The 26,368-nt window shown below is 38.8% G+C and overlaps 1 protein-coding gene across 1 annotated transcript in view; it reads left to right on the top strand.

Annotated features, from left to right (window-relative positions):
- Positions 1 to 26,318, top strand: part of LOC143282677 (importin subunit alpha-7-like) — a 26,694-nt gene extending 376 nt beyond the window's left edge. Inside the window, exons 2-14 of the mRNA XM_076588348.1 lie at positions 3,000 to 3,149; positions 3,761 to 3,844; positions 4,288 to 4,384; positions 5,088 to 5,179; positions 5,769 to 5,900; positions 6,679 to 6,767; positions 7,194 to 7,293; positions 8,244 to 8,407; positions 10,389 to 10,467; positions 11,754 to 11,879; positions 13,045 to 13,172; positions 14,003 to 14,178; positions 14,873 to 26,318. Of these exons, the coding sequence (XP_076444463.1) occupies positions 3,027 to 3,149; positions 3,761 to 3,844; positions 4,288 to 4,384; positions 5,088 to 5,179; positions 5,769 to 5,900; positions 6,679 to 6,767; positions 7,194 to 7,293; positions 8,244 to 8,407; positions 10,389 to 10,467; positions 11,754 to 11,879; positions 13,045 to 13,172; positions 14,003 to 14,178; positions 14,873 to 15,063 (1,581 nt within the window). The 5' untranslated portion in view covers positions 3,000 to 3,026 and the 3' untranslated portion in view covers positions 15,064 to 26,318. The remainder of the gene's footprint in view (positions 1 to 2,999; positions 3,150 to 3,760; positions 3,845 to 4,287; positions 4,385 to 5,087; positions 5,180 to 5,768; positions 5,901 to 6,678; positions 6,768 to 7,193; positions 7,294 to 8,243; positions 8,408 to 10,388; positions 10,468 to 11,753; positions 11,880 to 13,044; positions 13,173 to 14,002; positions 14,179 to 14,872) is intronic.
- Positions 26,319 to 26,368: the final 50 nt, after the last annotated feature.

Genomic DNA, 26,368 nt, shown 5'->3' with positions numbered 1-26,368 from the left:
GTGACAGTCAGATTTTAGTGTGCACTCGAATGTGGCTTCATCGAAATCCTCATGATAAATTTTTCGTTTTCATTTTGCGTGTGAGTAGATCTGGTACCAGAACTTTGATCATCCGTCATGGCTATCTTCCACGTGAATTTTTCCGAATTAGTTCTTCTATGAATTGAAATTATACATTTGTGGGTGAAAAAGTGTGGTTAGGGTGGTGATAAAAGATTCAGCAAAGCCAAAGACAAGAACGAATTCTCTCCGACTATTGAACGTAGTGGAAGTAGTACCTTGACAGTATGACAATGTTAATTCATTAACCTTCGATACTGTCCTGAACAGTTACAAAATTAACATCCAAATGCAATACATTACCAATGTTTCTGAAGCTGTGGTATGTTTTAGATGTTATAAATGGCAATTCTATTTTCCGAACTTTATAAGTTTCAGATTCATTCACCTCTTTTAAATTAAGTCAGTGACTTAACAGACTGGAATGGACCATTGAGAACATGAATGAGCCAAAGACATATTATTGTTTAACAGTGATAAGTACTGTTAATCTATATTGGTATATAGCTTAATATGACAAAAAATTAATGGTTTATTTCTAATGAACTTGTGTGTTTGTCTGGTATCTGGTCCTTTCTCCCATTGTCGGTTCACCCCCAACCAGTTCACCCCAAGTTAGTTCACCCCCTTTTCCATCTTTTCACCGCCTGCTTTATTTCAGTAAGGGTTACAGTGCTCCATTCCTCCAATATTGACAAAAACAGAAAGTACTTTTTCTGTTTTTATTCACATACATACACACAGGGTTATAGGTTTCTCACTTTCTGCTATTATCTTTATTACTCGTTTTAAGATTTTTTATTTACCTTTTCCGAAACTTTCGATACAACTTTTACAAGTCTCTTACAGCCCTTCCATTTTGATCAATCCTTAGTTACCGATATGATCTCAAAAGCCTTCTTTTGTGACTTCACAAATAATTATTGTCAGTGTCTAGTCTTGTTGATCAGCAGATCCATTTCTCCATGCCTTGATCTTGTTTCCTTCACTTAAGAATTATGTTGCATTGTATGAATCTTGGCAGATAATATTTGTATTTGTACTTTTGTTGCCTCTGTTTCTATTTTCTGTGTTCTTAGCTATCCCCTGTTTTGGCTATAATTATTACTACCACTAGCCTTCTGCAAATTCAAAGAAAACAATACACAATCAAATGTTTATATTTTATAAACTGATTTGGGGCTAAATGACCTCAAAAGGTGTGAAACAACCTGCAGTATGGGGGCCATCTGGCCGATTTGGGGGCGAACCGACAAAGGGGTGAAATAACCATAAACCTGTTGTCTTGTATGAATTTTAAAGAGTAGATTCCTTGTTGAATAGTGATAGAACATTTGTTCAGTTTGAAAAGATCTCTCTCTTTCTCTCCGAGTCTCCCCCCCCTCTCTCTCTCTCTCTCTCTCTCTCTCTCTCTCTCTATATATATATATATATATATATACACCATGTTAATGATATTCAAAAGAATCAGACTAAAATTTGAATGTTATGCCAGTAACTGTTGAAAGTCCAGTGAACTTAGTGACAATAGAGAGTTAGAGAATGGCCTGAACTGGTTGAAGTTCTTGGGAGACCACTGTTAAGCTGTGAATTTTACAAAAAACTTTTAGACAGTTACTGTATTAGTGATTTACTCAGTCAATATCTGGATGGGACGCAGATAATAAATCTTAATTGAACAGCACTTGTGTGTGACTTAGACCGTGTTGGATCTTCTCATACCTGGACAGATGCTTTACCTCAGTACCTGTGAACTATGACAAATTTGCTGCCTTATAATTTTTCAAAGAACTTTGCACTCAATAGAATCTCCACAGTCTACTGGTTCTCATTTCAAAGCGTGGTCCATCTATGATAATTATCTGTATTTCCTGCTTTTCTTTTCTTCTTTTTTTCTAAACTTTGTATTAGGGCAAATTTTGTGTTTGTTCTTTTTCTGTTTCTTCTGGCAGTTTTGTAACAAGTTAATAAATAAGATTTGTATTGAATTATGAAGATATGAATATGCTTCTGATAAAAAGTCATCCAGCAAGAACAATTTTGATAACATTAATGGCATGACTAATTGAAGAAACCAGTACTCTGCACAAGTATACATTTTGTAAAGTATTTGTTAAAGTGTACAAACATGAGATACTTGAAAAGCAAATTTGTATTTTAAAAATCGGCTTCAGACACTCCTAGCAAACAACACCAAAATGAAACGTATAATCAGCTGCAAAGGGATTAGCATCATGGACTGATGACTTAGACTGAGAGGGTTTTGTTTTAAGTCCCATCAGAGGTATATCATTTTGGCCAGCTCATAGTCATTATCTAAAGTAGAGTTTGTTGTAAACTCAAACAGGAAGACTGGGAATACAAAGTGAAGTGTCACTATTTGACAAATCTGCAGTAAGAGTGTTGGTCAGTTTTCAAGATCAACAGTACAAGAGTCTCATGATGCCAGGATATTTAAACTAAGAAGTGGATAAGACATTGTTGACATACAGTCCCAAACATAAAAGTCTAAGTATCATGTTTAGTTTACTTCACATATTTCAGATACATTTGTAATATGATCTGTATGACAGTTGGGATGTTTGTTCACTGTTGATTGGTTTGTTCGGTTGGGTGTTTTTTTCTGTCATAGTCATTGACATTTCACACTGATTTGGGTTTGTATAATTATAGCTACCTCAACCAACGTTGCTCTGTAAATTTGATTATGCACCATAAATGAAATATGCCATCTCTCCCCTGGACATACTTGCTTTATTTTTCAGAATATGCTTCCAGTTTAAGTTGAAGTTGAATTTTTAAAACCATTTAATGATTTATTGATAGCATAGTGAATGCCATGTTTGTGTACTGTTTTGCTATTTGTTTTAACATTTCCACATTCCTGCTAGCATTGCAGTGCCCTTACATTCAGCAGTTTTTGCTTTCTGTATTGACAGTGGTGAACCAGTACCTTTGAAATCAAGATGTCCGATTCCAGCAATCGACTGAAAGCCTACAAAAACAGAGGTGCTCTTGACACTCAAGAGCTGCGAAAACGTAGAGAGGAAGAAGGAATTCAACTGAGGAAACAGAAAAGAGATGAACATGTATGGTTCCTTTTTGTTGCTTATGATTGTTGTGTTTGTTGTCTGTTAATGTTATCCATAAGTTTTGATATCTAAAATTCTGATAGAACAAGAACTGACTGTTAGTCACTTAGTGACAGTGTGGCACAATGTAATGTAGAAAGCACATCATTAGATGGGTAATCCTGCCTGTAATTTTTATTTTCAGCGCTCTTTAAACAGATTTGTTGATTTTAAAAATAGTTGTCAATTGGCTTTGTGATTAGTCAGTGTTTCTGTTTGTTGATCTTATTTTGGGGAATACCTTCAGTGAGGGAAAGTAGATAATGTTATACTTATAGTTTCTATGCTAGTATTACTGTTGTACTTGTAAGTTCTAGTTGCACTGATGTTGCAGTATTGTTACTTTGAATATATACGAGCATAAAACTAAAAGTCCTTATATTGCTCTGTTTATTTATTTATTCATCTTTAAGACTGCGTGAATTTTAGTCTACTTTTTAAAATGTTCATGTCCTTGGAGTTTCAAAATATTTATTGCTTTTTTCCTTTATGTCCGCTCCTGTTTTCATTTTTCACTTTTACTTTGTTGATGGAAAAAGAAGTAATATTGTGAAGATATTTGTTTCCAGCTGAACAAGCGGCGGAATGTCTCCATATCAGAAGTGGATGACATGACCATGGGCGATATACAAGAGCCAACGGTGTCATCTACTGTGAGTACCCTTTTATTTATTTGTTACTGTTATTTTAATTTTTGATCTGATTTTTTCTGATAGTCATATTTTATTTGCTTCTTTTCACACACTTTGAGAAGTATTTATTCGTTTCAACTCTCAAAAAGGTAGAAGACATTAAGAATAAGAGCAAAAATTTATACAAACTTTAGTAAGATTAAAGTTTGTATAATGTGATTAAAATTTGATCAGATATGTTTTTTACTCACAGGTTATTAATTAAGCAGACTAAAAACAGTTTTGGTGAATCTAACATTTTTTTCATTGGAATCAAAGTAGGTGGTACAACTAGTGTAGTAAATAGGAAAAAAAAAAAAAAAAGAAGCCATGTCACAGAAAGGCAGTTGGTACAATTGTAGCAAACAGGAAATAAGATGAGTGTGAATCAGTGTAGCCTGAAAATTTTGTGTATGTGTGTGCAGGGAGGTATCACCAGTGAGATGATCCAGGCTCTGTACAGCGAAGTGTTGGAGGAACAGGAAGCTGCCACACAGAAGTTCAGGAAACTCTTGTCTAGAGGTGGGTACTCAGTTTTATCCTTTCTGTATTAGATTGTTTTTGAAGCCTTTCTTAGTATTTTCAATTATATCTTGTCTGTATAAGATCATTTTTTTCATTTTATAACAGATTAAAAAAACAAAAAAACAACAATAACAAGAGTGTGTTTAAATCATGGAAACTGCCCAAACTGATTATTGTGAAAATCACTTGCTTAACTGTATGTTTTTAAGGCTGCGCCCAGTTGTAGCAGCAGAATGTGTAGTAAAATGTGTGTAACATTATTTGCTGATGCGAGTCACAGTTCTGTTGTGTACTTGTCACTTTGTTGGATTGAATTCTAAACATGGTCCCAGCAACATGTGGAAACATCTATAAACTGGAACAGTGTGGAGCAGTGGCCCAGTGGTAATGCATAGGACAAGGAAGTGAATGTCCACAGGTTCCCGTCCTGCACAGGACCAAGATTTTTACTCTCACCCACCCCCCTCACCCCCTGACTAAACCACTAGTGGAGTTAGTCTTTTGGGTGAGATGATAAACCAAAGTCCTGAGTACAGCATACATTAGATGTACATTTCACACAGAGAAATCTGTTATGAGAAAAGATTAATTTGATAGCAAAACATTCTGAATTTTACACAGAAAAATCAGTTGTTACAAAAAAAGTACTGTAATACAGCACATTAATTCTTGCATTTCCTGTGTGTGTGTGTGTGGGCAGAACCCAACCCACCTATAGACGAGGTAATACAGACGGGCATCATCCCTCGGTTTGTGGAGTTCCTGCAGAAAGAAAGCAGCTGGACTCTGCAGGTAATAGAAAGGGAGCAATGTTGTTGACATGTTTACATGGTCAGTGGCTTTGTGTGTGTGTGTGTGTGTGCCAACTTTGTGCTCGCCCAGATAGCATGAGGTAAGTCCTTTTCTCTTCATTTATGCCAATGATGGCAATACATAGATTTGTTGGCAAAGTCAGGTCTTCCTTTATTTTGTTTATATACATATTTGTAATGAAACTGAGGTCAGCATGAGATTAGCAACAAGTGCACAATGTTTCTATCTTGCGCTGTTGTTGAACATTTTCTTTATTGGAAAATTGTTTAAAAAATAAACCAAAGTCACTCCAGTTGTTTCTTATGTACTGATCCTCCTCTCATTAATCAGACACCCAGAAGTGTGTCCATGCTCATTCTTTGTGTTTGTCTTTGGTGTCAGCAGAAATAATAAAAGAGTCAGAATGAACTTAAAACAACAATGAACATTCAGAACACTTATCACTTTTATTAACATATGGACACATGCCTACCAAAGAGACTTGCATTTTGCTAAAAGTTTGTTGAATCAGGCGTGTTTGCTTGTTCATTGCCTGTTACTTATGTTTGGTATTGCCCATATTTGACAGTTTGAGGCAGCGTGGGCCTTGACGAACATTGCCTCTGGGACGTCGATACAGACCCGGATGGTGATCCATGCTGGAGCTGTGCCCATCTTCGTCCGACTGCTCAGTTCAGAAGTGGAGGATGTACAGGAACAGGTGTGTGGGCATGTGCCTGTGTGTGTGTGTGTGTGTGTGCATGTGCGTGTTAATGATTGTGTGCAGCATAATAGGTGGTGGTTGTGTTTGTACAAGAGGGCAGGCATGTGTGATTTGAGTATAGTATTCGTTTACCATGTACAAGTAAGCATGTGGTAGCTCAAGTAAGTTTTTATGTATGTGAGAGGAATAGAATAAAATGTGAGAAATATCAGAACAGAATTATTATACAGTGTCATGAGACCTGAGTCTTAATAGGACACTTGTAATGCCTCACACAACAGTCTTTTTGAAGAAAGCATCCACAAATTTCATGAACGTAGATAAGTGTGAAAAGTTAAACCTACAATCTTCTGAAATAATATCACCTGATTTGGCACAAACATGTATTGTGTAAGGCCAGCACACCTTTCAGAACATTGTGTTTGATGGGATTCAGTTTGAAATAGTTGGTTTTGTGAGATGGGATTTTATTTTCCAGCACAGTATAACTGCCACTTATGGTTCAGTTTCAGGAGCATGTATCAGCCTTTCCAGTCCTACAGATCTTGAGAACATTCTGCTATTTTTGTTTTTAAGTTTGTCAGGACTTCCCATTCTTGTACATTGATTTCACTTATATTCTTATCATAAAAAGAAAGCTTAAACGATTTAACTTCTGTGATTTTATGATGCTTGATATATTAATTTTCTGAAATCTGTGATCTTTGTTGTGTGTACGTTATGTGTGTGTGTGTGTGTGAGTGTGTTGCTATCACCTGTTGCATTGCATTTACAGGCTGTTTGGGCCCTGGGTAACATCGCAGGAGATAGCCCCGAGTGTCGAGAATACGTACTGAACGAAAATATACTTGTACCCCTCCTTCAGTAAGTACTTCATCTGAATGCTGGTTTTTTTGTTTCTTAGTGTAGTATTTAGTTTTCTTTGAAGGATGAGAAATTATGTGGGGGAAATTCTCATTTCTAAGGTATTTTATTCAGAAACAGAGGGAAAAAAAGAAAGGAGTATGTGATGACAATTAGACCATTTTGGCATCAGAGTATACCTAGAACGACATACGAGAATATACACACAAAGGCATGGAACACATGAAAAGACTGCATGCACTCCCAGACACAGCAACACACACATGCTCACTTACAAATGCTCTCTAATTTTTTGTTTCAATCACTCATTGTCTTTTCCTGTTGTTCTCATTGCCTTCTTCTGTTTCTCATTCTGTCTGTCTCTATCCTCTCTCTGACCCTGTCTCGGTCCAGTCACACACATGTTGGACTGTGTATGTTCTGCAGGCTTCTCAGCAAAACCACGAGCCTGTCAATGACAAGGAATGCTGTGTGGTGCCTTTCCAACTTGTGTCGTGGGAAAAACCCACCGCCAGACTTCAACAAGGTGACGTTTCCCCTGTGACTCCTGTGTTGTGTGACTGTGTCGTGCATCTTTTGTTTCATCCACCTCTCCACTTCAGTACAGTTTGATTTCTTCTGTGATTGTGTCGCATACTATGTTACTGTTTGCTCACTCGTGTCACATACAGTAATATTGTCACATTGATTTTGCTCTTGTGTGTCACACACAATTTTCCTGTTGCATCAATTTTACTCACATGTGTGTCATATACAGTAGTATTGTCACATTAATTTAGCTCGTGTGTTAGATACAGTGACATTGTTACATTAGTTTTGTTCATGTGTGTTATGTACCATCTTTCAGCACTCTGTGCCTCTTTGCCAGGATTTGCAGGTGGCCTTCAGCTGTTTAGAGATTTCCTTCATCGATTTCCTCTTCAGGGAAGTCTGTATGCTCACAGCATATGGTTCTTAGGGATTTCCTTTGTTGTGGCTAACTCAGCTGTCACGGTTTCAAGGGCTCCCCATGTGAACCAGAAGGCAATGCCCTCCTCCATTTGCTTTGAATTCTGCATCAGTTTGACTTGGTACAGTGGTACAGTATATGACACCAAAATGGGGAGTTTGTATAAAACTCCCAGTTTGGATAAATATACTTACCTTGTCAGACTCAAATGCCTGCCCATCCGTCCCCACGGTTCATGCCATGCTTCACATGGGACGTTTCTTTGCTGGCCATTGGAATGATGGTTTACCTACTGCAGGAAACGGCATTTCATTGGCTAGCAGACGGCGATCTAATGGCAAGATTTCGTATCACTGAGTTGCCGCAATAAATTTTGGCTGAGAAGAGCAAACAGACAGGCCTGGTTTGCATCAGTTTAACATGGTAAGTATATTTAACTAAACTGGGAGTATGAAACGAACTCCCATATTGATAAAACAAAGCATATCTGTGAAAATGTTGGTATCACAGTGACATGTCTGTTACAGGTGTCCCCAGCTCTACCGGTATTAGCACGACTTCTTTTTCACACGGACAAAGACGTTTTAGCAGACGCTTGCTGGGCTCTTTCCTACTTATCGGATGGCCCCAATGAGAAAATACAGTCTGTCATCGATTCAGGAGTCTGTCGTCGTCTAGTAGAGCTACTCATGTAAGTCGAAATTTTTGTTGTGTAGTCAATGTTAACCCCTAGGCTGCCTATATGACGAGATAACTCGTCATTGCAAGCATTAAAATATTCTGACTTTTCACTGGTTTGCATTCAGTTTGTTGATGAAAATGCTGGTCACTTTAGCTTGGGGAATCTTTCTAGATTATTCATAGCTAGAAACCCCATCTACGTCATGAGGCAGTCCTTTATTTGAACGTTTTGGTTGGGTTACTGTCGCAGTATTTTGCCTGGCTCCTTTCTTCTCTCGCTCAACAAAATGTCGGACTGACACTGTGCTCAAGACATGTGATCGTAGTGAACTAAATCAACCAAGATTACTTTCTTTAGCTGATGCTCAGAAAGAATTGAAGCGTAAATTTGAGGAAGACAGTGATGGAACATATAGGACAATTTGATAGAAAATAAAGGGAGCAGTCAAGAGAGTGGCCAAGATACGACTATCAGTGAGTGATGCTGGCTGCATAACTGTTGCAGACGACACAAACTAACCGAATTATTAGCAGGAATCAGTTTGAGCGACTTTCTTGGCACTCAGCAAACGCGGTCTGATGAGAACCAGATAAAGTGATCATGTAAGAGGGGTGAAGAGGAGGGGGGTGGAGACTGAGGGGGCGTGGCCTCACATCCATAATTTTATTATCACTTGGAGAAGTCAGAATGCATTGTTATCTATCTCTTTTGAAATGTTTTCATTGTGATTGTTCTAGTATGACTTTGTGTGTGCAGATATCCATTTGTCCAGAAAATATATTTTAGTGAAAATTACCTGACTAATGTTTGTAATGAACAAGTTGAAAATTTGACAATAAACAAAACACTGATTTCAAAACAACAGCATGTCACTAAAAATATATAAAATGTGAAAACACACTACAGCTGCCATGAAAACTGGGGAAGGCTTACATTTATCTTAATTATTAATGATCATAATAATATGGTAATTTCAGTTAAATGGTTTTATATTTAATGCATTATCTGTACAGTTGATTGATCGATTGATATGGATACTTATATAGCGCCTATCCTCGGTCGGAGACCAAGCTTTAAGCGCTTTACAAACACAGGGTGATTTGCACAACAGGCTGCCTACCTGGGTAGAGCCGACTGATGGCTGCCACTGGGCGCTCATCATTTGTTTCCTGTACCATTCAATTAGATTTCATGCACGCACACATACACATTCAGACAGACATGTAACATTTTATGTGTATGACCGTTTTTGTTTGTTTGCTTTTTGTTTTGTTTTTGTTTTTTACCCCGCCATGTAGGCAGCCATACTCTATTTTCGGGGGTGTGCATGCTGGGTATGTTCTTGTTTTCATAACCCACCGAACGCTCACATGGATTATGGGACCTTTAATGTGCATATTTGATCTTCTGCGTGCGTATACACATGAAGTTGAGCTCAATGTGCTTTACATTGAATACCAAGTAGAATAAAGTCATCAAACACCATATGCATGAACATGTATGATTTAGGATGTCAGATTGAACACAGATTGGAAAGAGTAGGTTTTTTGTGGGTTTTTTTTTCTGAAGGGGACAAATGAGCAGTTGAACAATTTTGATACAGCAGAAAGTTGCAGGCAGAGGAAGACACACTGCAGAAAGACTTGAAACCAGAAGTTTATGTTTTTAGATCTGTGATGAAGTATTCATGTTGGATATAGAGAGATGAACGAAGCATCATGGACGGTGTGCACACAGAAATATCAGAAATACAATCAAGGGCATGTGCCAGAAAAGATGTCGAAGAATATCAAAGACCACAAAAACAAATAGCACTGGTTACAGGAGAGTGTTTCGAACATGTGTCACTTGAACATACTTCATCAGAGCACTGACATTTTTCAGTAGGTCATACACACAAATAGGCAGATTGAGCATGTCATAATAGTTTAAACTGTGCATTGTGTTATTGACATGACTGGCTGTTGATATGATTGGTATTTAATTTCAGGCACAATCATCAAAGTGTGGTGGCTGCTGCTTTGCGGGTAGTGGGCAATATTGTTACTGGTGATGACAGTCAAACTCAGGTATGTATATCTTCACTTTGAATATGAAAACAGAACTAACAAAAAGATGGTCAGGTAAAATCGGGGGTGAGGAGTGGGGGGCATGGGTTGGGGGGATTTGTGAACTTCAGAGATGCATCAGATTGAAAGCATGGTTTGTTTTTTTGTACAATTTTGCATTTTTGATATTGATTTTGATGTTACTATGTTAGGTTTTGTTCTTTCTTTCTGGGTTTCTGATGATCCAAGACTAACACATGAAACAAATAATTCAAACTATTGAAAAAGAAAGCATATACCAAGAAAAATGATAGCCTGCATTCAGGTCCTAGTTCTGATGTCCTTTGAGCAATGAGTGCAGTACATAGTATGTAACTGGTAGTTTTGTCTTGTCGTTGTTCCCTAGCACTGAGGGTTTTATTGTGGTGCATTTCCATGGGATGGTATGCTTGACCGCAGGTGTTACTGGTAGTTAACCTTTGGACTGCCATGTAAGCCATTCAGGAATGGCGGATAATTTGCATTCCTGCCCCTGCCAAGTAAGCCGTTCCCAAACAGCAGCTATATATCTCCGTCTTACAAATGTTCTTGTTTTGTTTGGGAATTATTATGTTGGTAGTTTTAGATTCGCCAAGGACTCCAACTTGGAAACCCCCTACATCACCAAGGAATGTTTTCTTTCAAGTGTTTTTACTGGCACACGTGAGCATGTCAGCGACACATTTTCTGTGTGAGGAAAGCAAAACAGTGACGCCTGGTCCAAGCAGTGTGGTAGCAGAACAAAATGCCATGACACTTGGATTTTGGCACTGCTCAGTGAAAATTAGTATGAATGCTTGAAGAAGACAAAGATGAATGACACTCTGATGTTTCTTAAGAAGAGTAAGGTGAGGAATATCATCCTCTTGACCCAGAGAGCAGAACAGAGTTCAGTATTGCTAGCAGACAGTTTTTTTTTGTGATTCATTGGACAAAATGCACTGTGTGTGACAGTCTGAAGTGAAGACGAGCCTGTGAGAGGTAGGGGTAGGAATGGGGGAGGTATCAGATTACAGCATGCATGAAAAATTCTTATTCTTATGTAATCATGACAAATCATTTTCTTCTGAATTGTCCATTTTCCTTTCAGAAAATATCTACTTGTATCTCTAAGTCTAAGTTAAGAAATTAATCCAGAATACTTTTTTTTCTTCACCTACAGATTATTTGTGAAAAATTTCTTGTCAAGAAGGATTTAGTTATTTGCCAAATTCCAAGGCAGGTTAAGGGTTAAGGGTTGTCCATTGCATTGTGTTTTCCTGTGCCAGGTGATCCTGAGCTGCTCTGCACTGCCATGTCTACTGCACTTGCTGAGTAGCAACAAGGAATCTATCAGGAAAGAGGCCTGTTGGACCATCTCCAACATTACTGCCGGCAATAGGAATCAGATCCAGGTCATACAACCTTTTTTTTTTTTTTTTTTTTTTTTTTAGTCTTCCAACTTGTTTTGCACAGCTTTTTCCCATGTATTATATGTTATGTAATCCTTGTTGAATTCATTTACAGCTTCATCTTTTGTGGACTATGACACAAACTAGGAGGGAAGATTGCACAGGCTTTTGGTGCTGCAGCCTTGGGGGCTTGTTGGCATTTAGTAACCATCGCCAGTGCTGACTGTCCTAAAGCTCTCTTGGTTGAGAAAGGGGACCTAACTTGGGCAAGACTTTCCACTGTAATCAGATTCAAGCCCAGACATTTAGGACAGCAGTTATCTCCTCTGTTGTTCAGATGGTCATAATAAGACACAGCTGTCATACATACATATGTAATCCCTATGGGCACAAAGTCTAAATGCTTTTTTTCTCTCTCTTTTTTTTTGTTGTTTTTGCTGCTGCCCCATCCTCCATATGAAGGCATTGCTCCACATGACTCATTCTGATTCCTCAGATCACAGCCACCAGGTCCACAGGGAACTGTTGATGTTGGGTCACCTGCTGAGACCAAATCTCAGACGAGTTCATGTTAACAGGACAGTGTGGAAACAGCTTGTTGTAACTGTCCCACACATTCCGTATCTTGAAACTCCACTCAAAGAGCAGTATAAAACCACCTGTTGGGTATTGCTGACTCGTAATCAAAATTTTCTGATTTGTGTTTGTCTTTATTGATGATTTTATTTTCATCAATTTAAAAAGTTTATTGCAGTGATACAGTTTGATTCTCACCTTGCTGAAGACAAATTTAACTCAGCTGCTTGAAACTACACAGAGGATTTTTTTTTTTTTTTTTTTTTTTTAAGAACTAAGAATTATTAAAGTGGATGGAATTTTACCCTTGACAAAGTAGTGAACTGCTTGCACAGTATGAGAACACTTGTCATACACATTGTCAAGGGCAAAATGATGTGAACAGAAATAGCCTCATTGACCGCTTTCATTTATGTGTGGGTGTGTGTTTACTGATAAAGGGTGAAGCAACAAGAGAGGTGAAATTGTAAAATATATATGAAAATATTATATCTTGTCTTGGAGCCATGTTTTTACCTTCCACATAGTTATCAACCCTGGTAGGCTTTGAATGATGATTCTAAAAGTGCAATACATGATGCTGTGATTTCAGGCTGTAATCGACACAAACATCTTCCCCGTTTTGATAGACATTCTGGGAAAGGCCGAGTTCAAGACAAGAAAAGAAGCAGCATGGGCCATCACCAACGCAACTTCGGGAGGATCTCCCGAACAGATAAGGTAGATCTTGGGAGAAAGGTGAAATAAAAGTGAAGTGTTTCATGTCCTGTGTTTGAACACTGTTTTGATTTCGAGTTAACTTCAGCTGTGTTCCTGAAGGAAAAATTGATTTTATTATGTTTATCATATTCTGTTTATTTGTTGTTTTTTTTTGGTTGATATCAAAATGTTCTGTTACTGTGTTTGTTGAGTTGTGGTTTGACAGTAATGTGACAGGTGCAGGAAACGCTGGACAGGAAGCCGTGAGTGCTGAAAACAAGCATTATTCTCTGATTGCCTGATGTGCAATAATCAGAACCTCAAGCAGAAAGGCTATCTTGTAGTAGAAAGTTTTCTTCACGTCTCATCCATGTTTGTGACACAGGCAGAAAATGACTTTGTTTTGGCAGGGTACAGTCCATTGTCCTTGTTTACAGTATATTTTGTTACTTTGCATAATTATGATTAATTTATAATGATAATTATCATGGAAGTTGCCCCAGATGTACAATAATGTGGTTGTAGGAGGTACAGTGGCAAAATCGTTCAAGCATTGGACTTCTGATCCAGTGGTTAAGGTGTACAGGGTTTGTGGCCATGTTTTGCATGGTGTGTCCACTCCACTTTAGTGTGAATGGATACCTGACTTAAGTTTGGTTAGGTTAACAGCAGGAGAGGATTGGGTCCTCGCCTTCCTGTGCTGAGCCCTAGACACAGTGGATATAAGTTCACTGCCTCAGTGGCTGTAAATGGTTGTGGGACCTTCATTTTGTTCTTTTTTTTATCATTGAGTTGTGTATGGATTGGAAGCAGCCCCTGACATACAGTGGTGTATGTGTATATGGCTACAGATTCCTGGTGGACCAGGGCTGCATCTCCCCACTGTGCGACCTGCTGACAGTGATGGACAGCAAGATCGTCATGGTGGCCCTTAGTGGTCTGGAGAACATCCTCCGCCTCGGCGAGCAGGATGCCAAGTTCCACAACGCTGTCAACCCCTACGCCATCATGATTGAGGAGTGCTATGGTACGTCCTGTGGTTTGTCCTCAATGCTGAAGTAACACCCTTGTGTGTCTGTGTGTATGGGTAGGTAGTGTGTCTGTGGGTAGGGAGTGTCTGTGTGTGTGTGTGTAAGTGTCTGTGTTGGTAGGGAGTGTTTGTGTGTAGTGTGTGTGTGTGTATAAGTGTCTGTGTGGGTAGGGAGTGTGTGTGTGTGTGAAGTGTTTGTGTGTGTGCGTGTGTTAGCGTCAGTGTGGGTTGTTAGCGTCAGTGTGGGTAGGGAGTGTCTGTCTTTGTCTGTTTGGATTGGGAGTGTTTGTGTTTGTATGTGTGTGTGAGTGCTTGTGATTTTTTGACACAGCAGAACATTTGAACTTGAAAATCTTTGCTCTTATGGCAGTTTCTGAAATCTTTGATCTTTTGGCAGTTTCTTTCCTTTCATCTGTTCTTAGGGAAAAAAGAAAAAGAAGATGCTTTCCATTCATATTATTGGGGAAAACAGGAAAAGAGCTGTCATACCAGTAGCCTTTTTTTCTTTTCTCTTTTTCTTTTTTTTCTTTCTTTTTTTTTGTTTTTGTTGCACAAACAGAAGTAAAAAGGGGAATATTTATTTTTTTAGCATTCATTCTGAGGTGCATTTTGTGTGCTTTTTTTTCTCTCTCTCTCACAAACTGATTGGTATCACAAATTTATTTGTGTGTTGGTGGTGGTCTTTTTCCAGGACTGGACAAGATCGAATTCCTGCAAAGTCACGAAAACCGGGAAATCTACAAAAAATCTTTTGAAATCATCGAGCGTTATTTCAACACAGATGAAGAAGACAAAGAGTTAGCGCCAAACATGGATGAGAAATCGCAGCAGTTTCAGTTTGGTGCCCAGGAGCAAGCCCCTTCAGGGGGCTTCAACTTTTGATCCCCGTGTGACTGATTATTTTCTTTCTCTCTTTTTTTATTTTTTTATTTTATTTTATTTTATTTTTTTATAGCTGAGTTTATGTGAAAGATATTATGGGTCATACACCACAGACCTGAATTAGTAGGTGTGTTAGACGCATGACATTCAGTTGGTGGAAACAGGAGATACAGTGCAGTGAATGTAGAGCTTGCAATGCTGATGCTTCTGGTCAGACTGTGGTTTGGCAGTTTGAGCTTGCGGTGTAGCTCTTGATCTCTGTAGGTTTAAATCCTTTCACTGCGTCCAGTTGGTAAAGTCTGGCAACAACAGCTTAACACTTTGAAGAATATTTATGTCTTTTTCACCATGAACAACTTTGAGAAAAAGAATGGAACCTGAAGAACTATTGACTGAAAGACCACCGGTAGATGTATTGTTCAGAGAAATGTATAAGAACTTTAATTTTTTTGATTTCCTAGTAAATTGTCAGGTTTATCTTCTTTGTTGTTTTGAGACAGTGATTTGAAACTTGCTCATGAAGTGCAGGGTGTCTTTGGTTCCCTTAATTCTTATAGAGGAGGTCATTTTTGTTAGAATGCCTCTGCAACAGATTTTTTTATATTTTTATTTTTTTTGCTCTGTGTGTGTTGGCTTTGTTGAACCCAGCAGTTGAAGAAAAGATTATGACATCATTTATTGAACTGCACTGAGAAAGAATATTGATATAGACTATCTGAAAAAGAATGTGTGTGCATAGCTCACCTGTTCAGCCATAAAGCTCGCACAGCACTGTAATTTACGTGTACAAATCATGAACGTTGCATGTCTTCAAGAAGTGAGTTGTAAATTATCTGTATTTGGAATGGAGCAAGGTGAATGAAAATATCCTCTGGTGAAGATCTGAGTTGAGGGCGCAGGAAAGCATCAGATGAGAAGTAATTCAACATTGCCAGTTATGCTTGTATCAAAGCTGTAGTGCTGCTGTTTTTAGTTAACCTAACAAGCTGTCTGTATCCTCCAGGTTATAGTTTGAGTGAGAAAGAAATCAGAATGTGTCTTACAGATTTAGGAATAATGATAAGACAGCTTCATGGGTTGGAGCTGATATTCTTAAATGTAACATCTCACATGCTTCTGTTATGATAGAAAAATGTTGTAAAATGGTTGTTTTCAAAGACAAAACAAAGAAAAACTTATCAGAATGGATGTCAAACAATGAATGGTCACCTCAACATGTTTATGGAACAGGTTTCATCAGGTAGTCACTTGTGATCAGACTTAGCACATGGGTAGCAGATTTTACAAAGGGATTCAAAGAAATGCTTGCTGTAAGCTACAAGAAAGAAAAAAACAAAACTACAAATGACTTAATGCCCAAACCAGTCATGTAGAAAGAACATCAGAAATTAAGGTGGCGTGTGAAATCGTACCTGTCTATTCTTGTTGGTGATAGTCAGCTACAGGTAGCTATTGAAACCCTCTCCCCATGTCATGGAGGGCCAGCACTGGAAGGACAAGTGACACTGGCACTGTTTTTGGTCAGAATCAGAAACATAGCAGTGAAAGTGGTTTTGATCCAAGCTAAGTCAGAGCCAAGTGTTTCAGTGTGTATAGCGGGTACATTTTGGGTGACACTCCAGCAGTCTAGTACAACTTGGAACTGCCAGATGCTGCTGTTGATGGTGGCATTTGGTGCTTGTATGTGTGATTTTTGTTACATGTTGATGTTGACCCTAGTGTTTACATTGCCTTTCAGTCTGGCCTATCTCAGTCTTCAAGCCATCAGAAACCTCAACTGATGTTTTTTTTGTTTTTTGTTTTCTTCTTCACTCATACCTCTTGCATCATGGTTGTGGATGTCATTGTGTGGATGTGTTTCAGAGGCCTGTTTTATGTTTCAAACAATGAATGTAGGTTACAAATCATGTTGGTTTTGGTCATCATCGTAAGTTAAACACAAGATGAGATATTTGTTGTCATTCTCTTTTGTATGTCATCAAAAAAGTGGACCCTTTGAAGCCCGTGGAATAATGATATCAAAATTTTAATGGCAAAAACGTGTTACTGAGAACGTACAGTGAGGTAAGGTCAATAGCAAGAACAATTTTCTATAATATCTACAGATTTTGAGATTCTCCTGAACAACATAACTTCAAAACAGTGTTGAGAGAACAGGTTTTTCTGCGACTTGGTCACATATATTCAAGAGTTAGTATAAGTGAGGACAGAATTGATAAGAAAAGGTGAAAAACAGAGAGAAGGGGGGGGGAATCTGTTGTCTTACCATTTATGTATGTAAAGGTTACAAGATCTGATAATAATGTAAATAAAACGATGGTGGACAAGAACGACATCTTATTTTTTAAATTAAACCAAGTGTTATATGTATATAAATCACATTAAATGCCTGTAGATCTCAACAAAATCAGTAGTACACATAGACCATGAAAATTGTCTGTGAGATATTTGGGTCTCTGTTGTGTTGGTGTGAATCCAGTCATGAGTGTGTGTTATGTGTTGTGCACATTTTTCTCTCTCGTTGTCTTTGCGGTTCCTTTCAGACTATGGGGAGTGGGAAGAGAGGGTGGAAAGGGTCTTTGGTTATGCAGCAGCACACCTTGTCAAAATGCCGTTTGCCTTGATAACAAATCCACAACCAGTTCTTGATAAGAGGAACTATGTGTTATTTTTGCAGATGATCAGTCCAAAGAGATTTCACACATCTGCGCCTGCTCAAGTACCTATTACATTATTGCAGTGTGACAAATTCTATTTAAAAAGTTTACACCTTGACATTAGAAGGAACCTGGCGAACCTGGTGTGATCACCTACTTGGGTCAGCCAGCACGGTGTGGAACTATCAAGTGATAGAAAAATACCTCCTTCTCCCCAGTGGATGTCTGTGGAAGTACTGTAGCTCTCACAGTGCTACACTTTGTCTGTCTGCCGGCTTTTTCTTCTGCCTGTTCTTTGTCACACCTTGTGTTGCTGCGTCAAGATGCAGCCCGCAGTCTGTTGAATGCTTTCTTTGTGTTGAATGTGGGCGGTAATAATCATGGACAACTGATTGACTTGAACTCAAAGCTCCAAATCACCAGTTTTTATGACGACTTCGTGTTTCTCGTGGCATGACATGTTCCATACAGTTGTGCGTCAACATGAGTGTTGTAGTGTCATGCATTTGTTGTTGAGTGTGCTGTATGTTTGGTGTGTTGGGAGGGTATTTTTTTTTTAATTCAGACTGGTTCCTGTCTGTCAGTGGTGCGTGTAATGTAGTCTGGACACCAAGTTGGAATCAGTCAATTCTTTAAAGCCTTGTGACAGTGTGTGTGCCTCTCTTGTAGTATCACCCTTGTCCTAGACGTGTCTCAACACCATTCAGCATCGTGAGGTGAATGTTGTAAATGTTGTTGGCATTCACTGTCTACTAGCAGCCTCCACATTTGAAAAAGAAAGAAGAAAAAAGCTTTCAAACTTTGTACCAGTGTTTGGTCTATGGTCTATGTCCCAGATTGTCTGGTTCATTCTTTTTATTTATTTCAAAGAACAGTAGCTTTGAACAGGATTTTTTTTAAAGTTCATATTAACTCTAAAACTAAATGACTAAATAAATATATGATGCTCATGTGGTCTTAGCAACATTTTTGTGAACCTGTTTTTCACCGTTAATATTGGAAAAAGTAACATAGCAATCATTTTCTAACAGAAACCACAAATGGACCCCAGCATGCACAAAAGTTTGATGATTGTTACTTTCAGTTTCTGGTGGGCTTAATATTTAATTCTGTGTCTTTTGGAGGTCTTTCTTTCTGCTCTGAAATCGTATTATATTTTCAGGATGTCCTGAAACTATGAGTCATTTAAACGATCAAAATGTTCCACCGCTGCTAAACTTGTATGTGCGTGTGTGTTGGTGGGGGTGGGGGTGTCCTTCACTCCCTGTTTGTCCCATCTGTGTCACTTCAGTAGATAAATCTGCTGTTGATACCTTTGTACTTGTATTGGCAAGATAAAATCCACCAGTTGCAATATGTTATGCACCACTTTGGTTCAGGGACTTCAGACAGTGAAGTTCTTGATAGGAAACCAAGCATTGTGTTCTTGTGTTCTGTTGTCTCCCCGCTGCATTTGACAGTCTGCTGCATGTGATCGTTTCTTCCATATCACTTGTTCTGTGTTTGTTTGCCCCCTCCCACTGGTTCAGTAATCATTTGTTACATTAACAAATTTCATGTGAATGGATTATCGTTGTAAAACTGTGTTAGCACTGAGTTAACTGCAGTTGTACAGTACGCAAATACTACAGTTGTACGATTTGCTTTTGGCAAAGTTACTCCGTTTTATTTATGTGTTTCAGCAGTGTAACACTGGTTTTTATTTGTATGTAGCAATGTAATCAAGAATAGAAGTGTGATCTGTGCAGCATGATCAGTTACCCGTATCGCTTTGACTGGCTGTGGAATGGTTTGTAGCCAGCTGGGCAGATGTCAGTTCCCATGGATATCACCTGTGGTATGTTGAACTTTCCACAAGCTGTGCAGCCTAGGCTGAAAAAGACTGTGACATCTTCTGAGTAAAAAATACCAACATTGCTTGCTTTTGGACTGGTGTGCTTGAAAATCAATTCCTGGACATTGTCAAGTTCTTCATGGGAAAAGCAAAGTTTGGAGCAAAGTCTGTCTTCAGAAAGAAAAGTTCTGCAAAATGATGATCTCTTGCCTTGCTTTGTGGGGTGGAGAAAGAGAAGTGATGGTGGGTTACCTGCACACCTTTTGGGGTTTGTGGAGTTGTAAAGGCCAGGAAAGGGGTTCTGATCCACAAGGCGTGGAAAGAGGTACCTACTGTATTGCCACTTTGCAAAGTGGAACATTTTTCAACACATGAAACGCGGCAAGACAACCCAACATTTGATGCACAGTGAAAGTTGATTCACCAAAACAAAGCCAGCCTTCAAAATACCAAGACAGTTGTGGGTGTGGTTGTGGCAAATGTTGAGCAAAATGATCTGGTCAGTGGGCAGATGGTTTGAAGGACAGCAAAGATGTTACAGTACCATACTTCTTTCATGAAGAAAATAGAAATTGTTTCTTTTCTTTCTTTTTTTCTTTCCTCTACAGCAGCATTTTCCTGGTAAGTTTTATGTTCAGATTGGCTTCCTTGAACAGTTAGGCCCATTCTGTTTTGATAATCTTTATGAATCCTACATTGTTGAAAGTGATCAGCTATGTTGATAATGGACAGATTGGAAAGAGAACTAACCCCCAACATCAGTGGCCATAACTATTCTCTTACCTTACAAAAGAACTTGTAAAGTGTTAAGTGTACATATTTTGAAGGGGCTTGGTTTTAGTCTGTTTGATGTATGATAAATCTGACTTGAGTCATTTCTGGACTCCATATGACCCCAATATTCATCTTATGGTTGGTGGAGTTTGAAACGGTGATGTTGGTCGTTCTGTTAATGTAAACCTTGCTTTTTCCACATCCTTGTTTCCACATGCATAGGCTTGTGTGTGTGTGTGTGTGTCTTTTTTAGGTGTGCTGAATTTTCAGTGGGAAATATTACTAACTGTGTTGCTGAAGATTAATTTATCGGTATATTTAGCCACAGCTATGTAACAGGTATAGGTGTCAGGAATCGTCTTTGGCATAATTTTGACTTTGATTCTGTCATAGTAGTCTGAGCATTGTCCACAATAATTTTAACAGGAGAATTTGGGTTAATCCATTTTTGAAAAATTATAAAGAGTAAAAAAGATGAATCAGTCTGTCATGTGCTTTTACTTCTTAATTTCACTACCGATTGATTATGGTGTTATTTCACTGTACGATTCAGTTGTCAGCATAGGAATGACTTGGTGTGCATTGTATTTGAATGTTGTATTCAGTAAGTTGTTGGTGGTTGTTTGGTAACTTTGGATTGGCATATTTTTCCCCTGTTGTGCAATGTATATATAAATACGTATACATCTCCTCTGACCTCATCTGTGTATTTATGTGCTACATGTTATCAGTATGATAGGATTAGACAGTGGTTGATTTGGTAAACCATTGTTGATTGGAGAATTAGCACTGGGGGCAGGGAGAGGTGGTGGTAATTAAGAAACGATGAGGGAGGGGGTAGCTATTATAATCCATTCATCATCATCCTTCCAAGAAGCTGCCATCTAATTAGTTTTAACAATGAAGCTTTACCCGCAGAACTGTACTTATTTAGACAAGTCTGAAGTGTGTGAAAGACTAGTTGTTAGAATGTGCTGCTCTCTTTGTCCAATTCTGTTTCTCCTCTGAACTCTCCAGGCAGCTTGATACAACTTATAGAACTTGGCGGATCTTTCTTTGTTACCACTCTATATTTAGATTATTTAAAATAAGAAGAAAAAAACTGTCCGGTTTCTTTGAAGTGCATAACCCACTGAATTCTTAACAGCTTTGTGATGTCGTTTTGTCATTTTCACAAAATGTGTTCTTTTTTTATAATGAAAATAATAGAATAAATTCATTAAAATTGTTTTCTTTATTGGTATGGCAGTGATTTTCTTCTCTTTTTTTTATTTTTTATTTTTTTATGTTTTTACAACAACTGGGAAATTAGGACAATGCAAGTGAAGCCGGACTTGGTGATGTCACCAGTGGCACAGAAACGAGTTAAAGTACAAAAGCAGTTGCTGACTGGATCTGCTTGGTTATTCCTGTCAAGGATTGGAAGGGGCAGGGCAACAGGTGAGGGGGTGGTGGTAGTGGAGAAGGAGGGAGACGAAAGGGGATCGTTGCTCCAGAAAGTCTCTGCATTTTCCCAGTGGTAACCCTGTTGTGTTTTCTTGTGCTGGTCCGGCACTCTCAATGTACCCATCTGTTGTTTGTTTGGCTTCCTGTGTTTGGATGATGTTGACTGTGGAGACGTTTATGTCTGAGTACTGTCTGTGATTGTCATGCACATGCATGTGTATCAGCTTGCTAGTGTAGTTCAGAGCGGCTGTACCACATGGTACAGAACCTGAGATCTTCTCGATGTGGTGTTTCTTGTTGCTAGCTTTGGGGCAAATGTTGAACATGAAAATGTTTTTAAAGTTGTGTTTGTTTCTGCTAGCATTGGGATGAGTATAATTACTGATGTAGCTCATTCGCTGTGTACTTCTGGTTTCTTTACGTGGCTGTTTACAAACATGGTAGTGCATTTCTCAGTTTTTGCAGTGTCCCATTGTTCCTGTGAAAAGATGTCAGTACCGATTAATTTTGTCCAGAGCTTTAATTATGACAGTTGCAATTACCTTTGAAAGTTCCCTTTCCCAGTATCCTGCCATTCCTCAGCCTGTTTAAATCCAGTCAGACCCAACCTATTTTTAATGAGTAATAATGGTCAGGAAAAAAAAGGTGAATATACCTATGGATGACACTGCAGTGATTGAGAAATTCTTGTTTGTTTTTAGTTAAGTTGTGTTGACTTTGTTTTGATAAAGAGACCCAACTGAGCAGCCCATTGTCAAACCACACACCACTGACCAGTGACAGGTGACAACATTAAGCGAGAACATGATATCAAACCCAATATTTGTGTCTGCATTTTTCATATCATGCCGCTGCTGCTGTTTTCTGATTATTTTGTTGTTATTTAGTCATCTTTGCTTTCTGTGGACTGTTGTTGTGTTTTTCTTTACAGTCAAGAGTAGATCAAAGTGCATGTAAAATAAGTACAGTGACTCAGTGAGGTTCAGTTAACTTCTGTTATGGAATGAAATATGTACATGGCCAAGACAGGCTCTGATATTCTCTAAAGGAAGTTAATTATTACTCCAGACGAAGAGTTCATTCCTTTCAGTGAGGCATAATGTTACAAGGACTGAGGATGTAGCAGAGGAAGGATGATCCTTGTGAAACAATGGAGAAACATCTGTGGATCATGTCAGGTGGATTAAGTCCAGTGCCATGGTGTCTGTAGTCACTGGGTAGTGTTTCATAATGGGCTGCTCTGTTTTCTCAACAGTGTACATTTTGGTTTCTGTCATTTATTCAGTCCAAGATCCAGCGGGTTTTTTTTTTTTTCCTTTTAGTTTGCATTGTGTAAGCTTGTACATAATGTAGCACCTTGAAGCAAGTTTCATTGCAAATGTCTGCTCTTTTTCTATATATAGATATATATATATATATGTTTTATGTTGTTAAAAAGGAAAAAGAAAAAAAAATTATTGCTTTATTTGTTTTCAATGAACATTATTGGAGATGGATCTTGGGCTGAATGCTTTCAACACAAAGGTCATGTTACTTCCTTCTTAACATCCACTCCCCACTACCCCTATTTCTACACCCCTCCCCCTACCTGCCCTCAACTCTCCCCTCCACCCTCCCCATTCCCGCCTCCACCTTCCTGCCCCTTTCCCTTGCTGCAGAAATAATTGCTGCTTTGGTAAGTCCTTTTAGGACAACAGCCAAAAGCAGATTTCAACAACAACAACAAAATCTACAAAAATAGAAAATCATCCCATAGAAACGCTATGATATGGCCACCATTACACCCCAGATCGATTTAAGATTAGGCTGTGGTGGGCATCTTCAATATTCTGAAATGGTTCAGGTATGGTCCTTTCCTTTCACTCAACCATGACTATTCATGTCCTGAAGTCCAGGATACAAGTTTAAAAAAAACCCTTTTGTTTATGAGTTTAAAACATTTTTGTATTTGGTTTTCATTTTGTTTGTATCCCCTGCTCACTCACCCCCACCATGACCCTCCCCCTTTTTTCCTCCAGGGTTTATGAACCCTTTCACCCATGAAAAGTCCATAGAGTCTTCAGTCCTGCCTGTAGGTGTGCTACCATCTTTCCAAAGCATCAATATGTTTAAAAGAAACAAGAAAAAGTGATCAGAAGTGAAGTGACCTGGCAGTTGTGTTGATGGCAGTTGTGTTATTTCCCGTTACACTAATTTTTCCAGTCCGCAGTTCATGCAGTCATATATATATATATATAAAAATAATAATTATGATTCATGTCCACAGAACACACTGCACAAAACTTAACAGTGTTCAGATAAATCTACATACATGTGCATGCAACATGTGTTCATCTCAGAGCAGGGCATCAGGGTCCAGGCCACAACGCAGGCTCCATCCTCTCTCCATCTGCTGACTTTGCGCAACGCCCAGTGCTCCTGTGCTGGGCCAGCTTTGCACTGCACTTGACGATAAACAATGTATATTTCTCTACTTCAACAACCAAACCATGGGGTGACCTGGACCTTGATGCACACTTTGGGAGTTTACTTGAATGGGACGGGTGGGCATGGGCAGTTGTTTACCTCTGTTTTTTTTTGTGTTTTTTTTTAACTTAAAAGTAATATTGTTTTGATTTCTGGGAGAGATGGAGGTGAAACCAGCATTCTCTGTTCTTGCAGTGTGCGTGTGAGTGTGTGTGTGCACACAGCATTGTCTATTTTCCAGGGGGTGTTAATGTGTTGGCCTGAGTGTATTCTAAAAGTGAAATGATGTGTGTGTGTGTGCATATGTTTGTGTGGGTGGGTGGGTGTGATCAGCCTGTGTGAGAACATGTTCGCCACAAGCTTTCAGGTTTATTACCAGTGTCACAAACCATTGCTACTCAAAGTTTGACATATATATGCTTAGTATGATCAATTTCCTTGCTTTTCTTTTCTATTTTCAGCAGTCCAGATCTCAGCCATGGTGTTTCTAAGTCCATGCAATCCTGTTTCTTGACATATTCATTCAAAGTTAATGGATCAGGAAAAAACACACACCAAAAAAACCCCATTCAGTCTGAAGTCTGTTCCTGGGTCCAGATACTGTAGTGTCATTACAGTATCAGAGAAATAGGTAAGTGTCAGTTGTCCAGCCCTGACTGGCACTTTTTTTCCCTACCGTGTGACCACTGCACTTAGAAAATGATCATGTGTTCTAAAGCAGTGTGAAACTATCCTGGTCTTTCAGGACTCTTGGCCATGAAACAGAGTGCAGAAAAGCCGTCATGTGCAGTGCCGATCTTCAGGAGGATCATATAGCGTCCTCAGCTCTTGTCAAGTTAGTTGGTATTACAAAGGCCATCAGGACTTTTCAAAAACAATTTCGCAACATTTTGGGGGCTTCCACAAATTTCTACAAAAAGGTCGATATGTGACCAGGTTTTTCTGTTTTCTTTTTTTTTTTCTTTCAAAATACTCATGTCGATTTATGCTTAATGGTGGTGTTTTTTTTTTTGTTTTTTTTTTTTTAACCCATGTGCCTAGGTGACTGTACTGTTTTTCAGAGGCAATAAAGACTCCAATCACAGTCTCCAAGATTACAAAACTTCCTAACCATTAGCCTGTTGCTACTTGGTGTCTTAATAGGTCACATCTTAAGTTGTTAGTTTTTTTAAATACTTTTTGTTATGAAAACATGGCTGAGATATATATAATCCTGGAAGCTACTGAGGCAGTTGTGAATGGATCTTGTCACCTGTGGAAAATTTCCCTTGAAACATTGAGGTATCTCAGATTTTCTACTGGAGGCAGTGTGGTTTGGTGTCTGAATGTGTGAACAGTTTACCTGCGTCTGAGTGTGAATGCTTTTAGGTCTACTGCTTGTCACAGCAGTCTTATTTAATTCCCAACGCAAACAATATGCGTACAAGTTTAGTGGCTTAGTATGGCACTGCAGTGTTGTGGTGGTGTGACTGGTTATTTGCAAGTGAAAGAATAAAAGGGAAAAGAGTGTGTGCATTGCTTATCAATATCTCCTTTCTGTCGACAGATCATGTCACTGACTACTGAACGTGTCTGTCGGTAGTTGAATTCTTAACACTTCGGTGACAATGAAGTGTTTGTGAGAACTTTAGGATTGTCTCTGTCTCACACCTTGTGACAGATGTCCACAAGGCGTGCATTCCACAATGCTGTGATGGTGCTAATTCTAAGGTCTGTCCATGTGTTGACTTTATGTAGAGGGAATGGGGGTGGGGGTTGGGGGAACGGCAGGGTCCTGGAAGCTTCAGGTGGGTGAGAGGGGGGTGGGGTTCCACTCTACGTCTGCTGATCTTGCTGTTTTATTGGGTCTCTTTTTTTTAAATATTTTTATTTGATTATTATATTATGTAATTCCTTGTTTGTTTTTTTTAGGGGAGAGTAAGGGAGGTTGGTGGGGGGTGACAGCAGGGTGGGATCAGACCACTTGTATTCACATGTTCAATGTACAAACCCTGGCATTTGCTCGTCAACATTTGTGATACAACATTGCAAGAACAGATGCCCCAAGAAAACAAAGTGGACAGAAAAAGAAAAAGGAATTTCAACAACAGTACCATGGCGTGTGTTTCTGTGTGGTTTGGAACGTGTG

Source organism: Babylonia areolata, chromosome 6 (assembly GCF_041734735.1).
Source record: "Babylonia areolata isolate BAREFJ2019XMU chromosome 6, ASM4173473v1, whole genome shotgun sequence".
NCBI classification, from domain to species: domain Eukaryota; kingdom Metazoa; phylum Mollusca; class Gastropoda; order Neogastropoda; family Buccinidae; genus Babylonia; species Babylonia areolata.
Note: the sequence above shows the minus strand (reverse complement) of the source record. Positions and strands in the feature narration are given on the sequence as shown.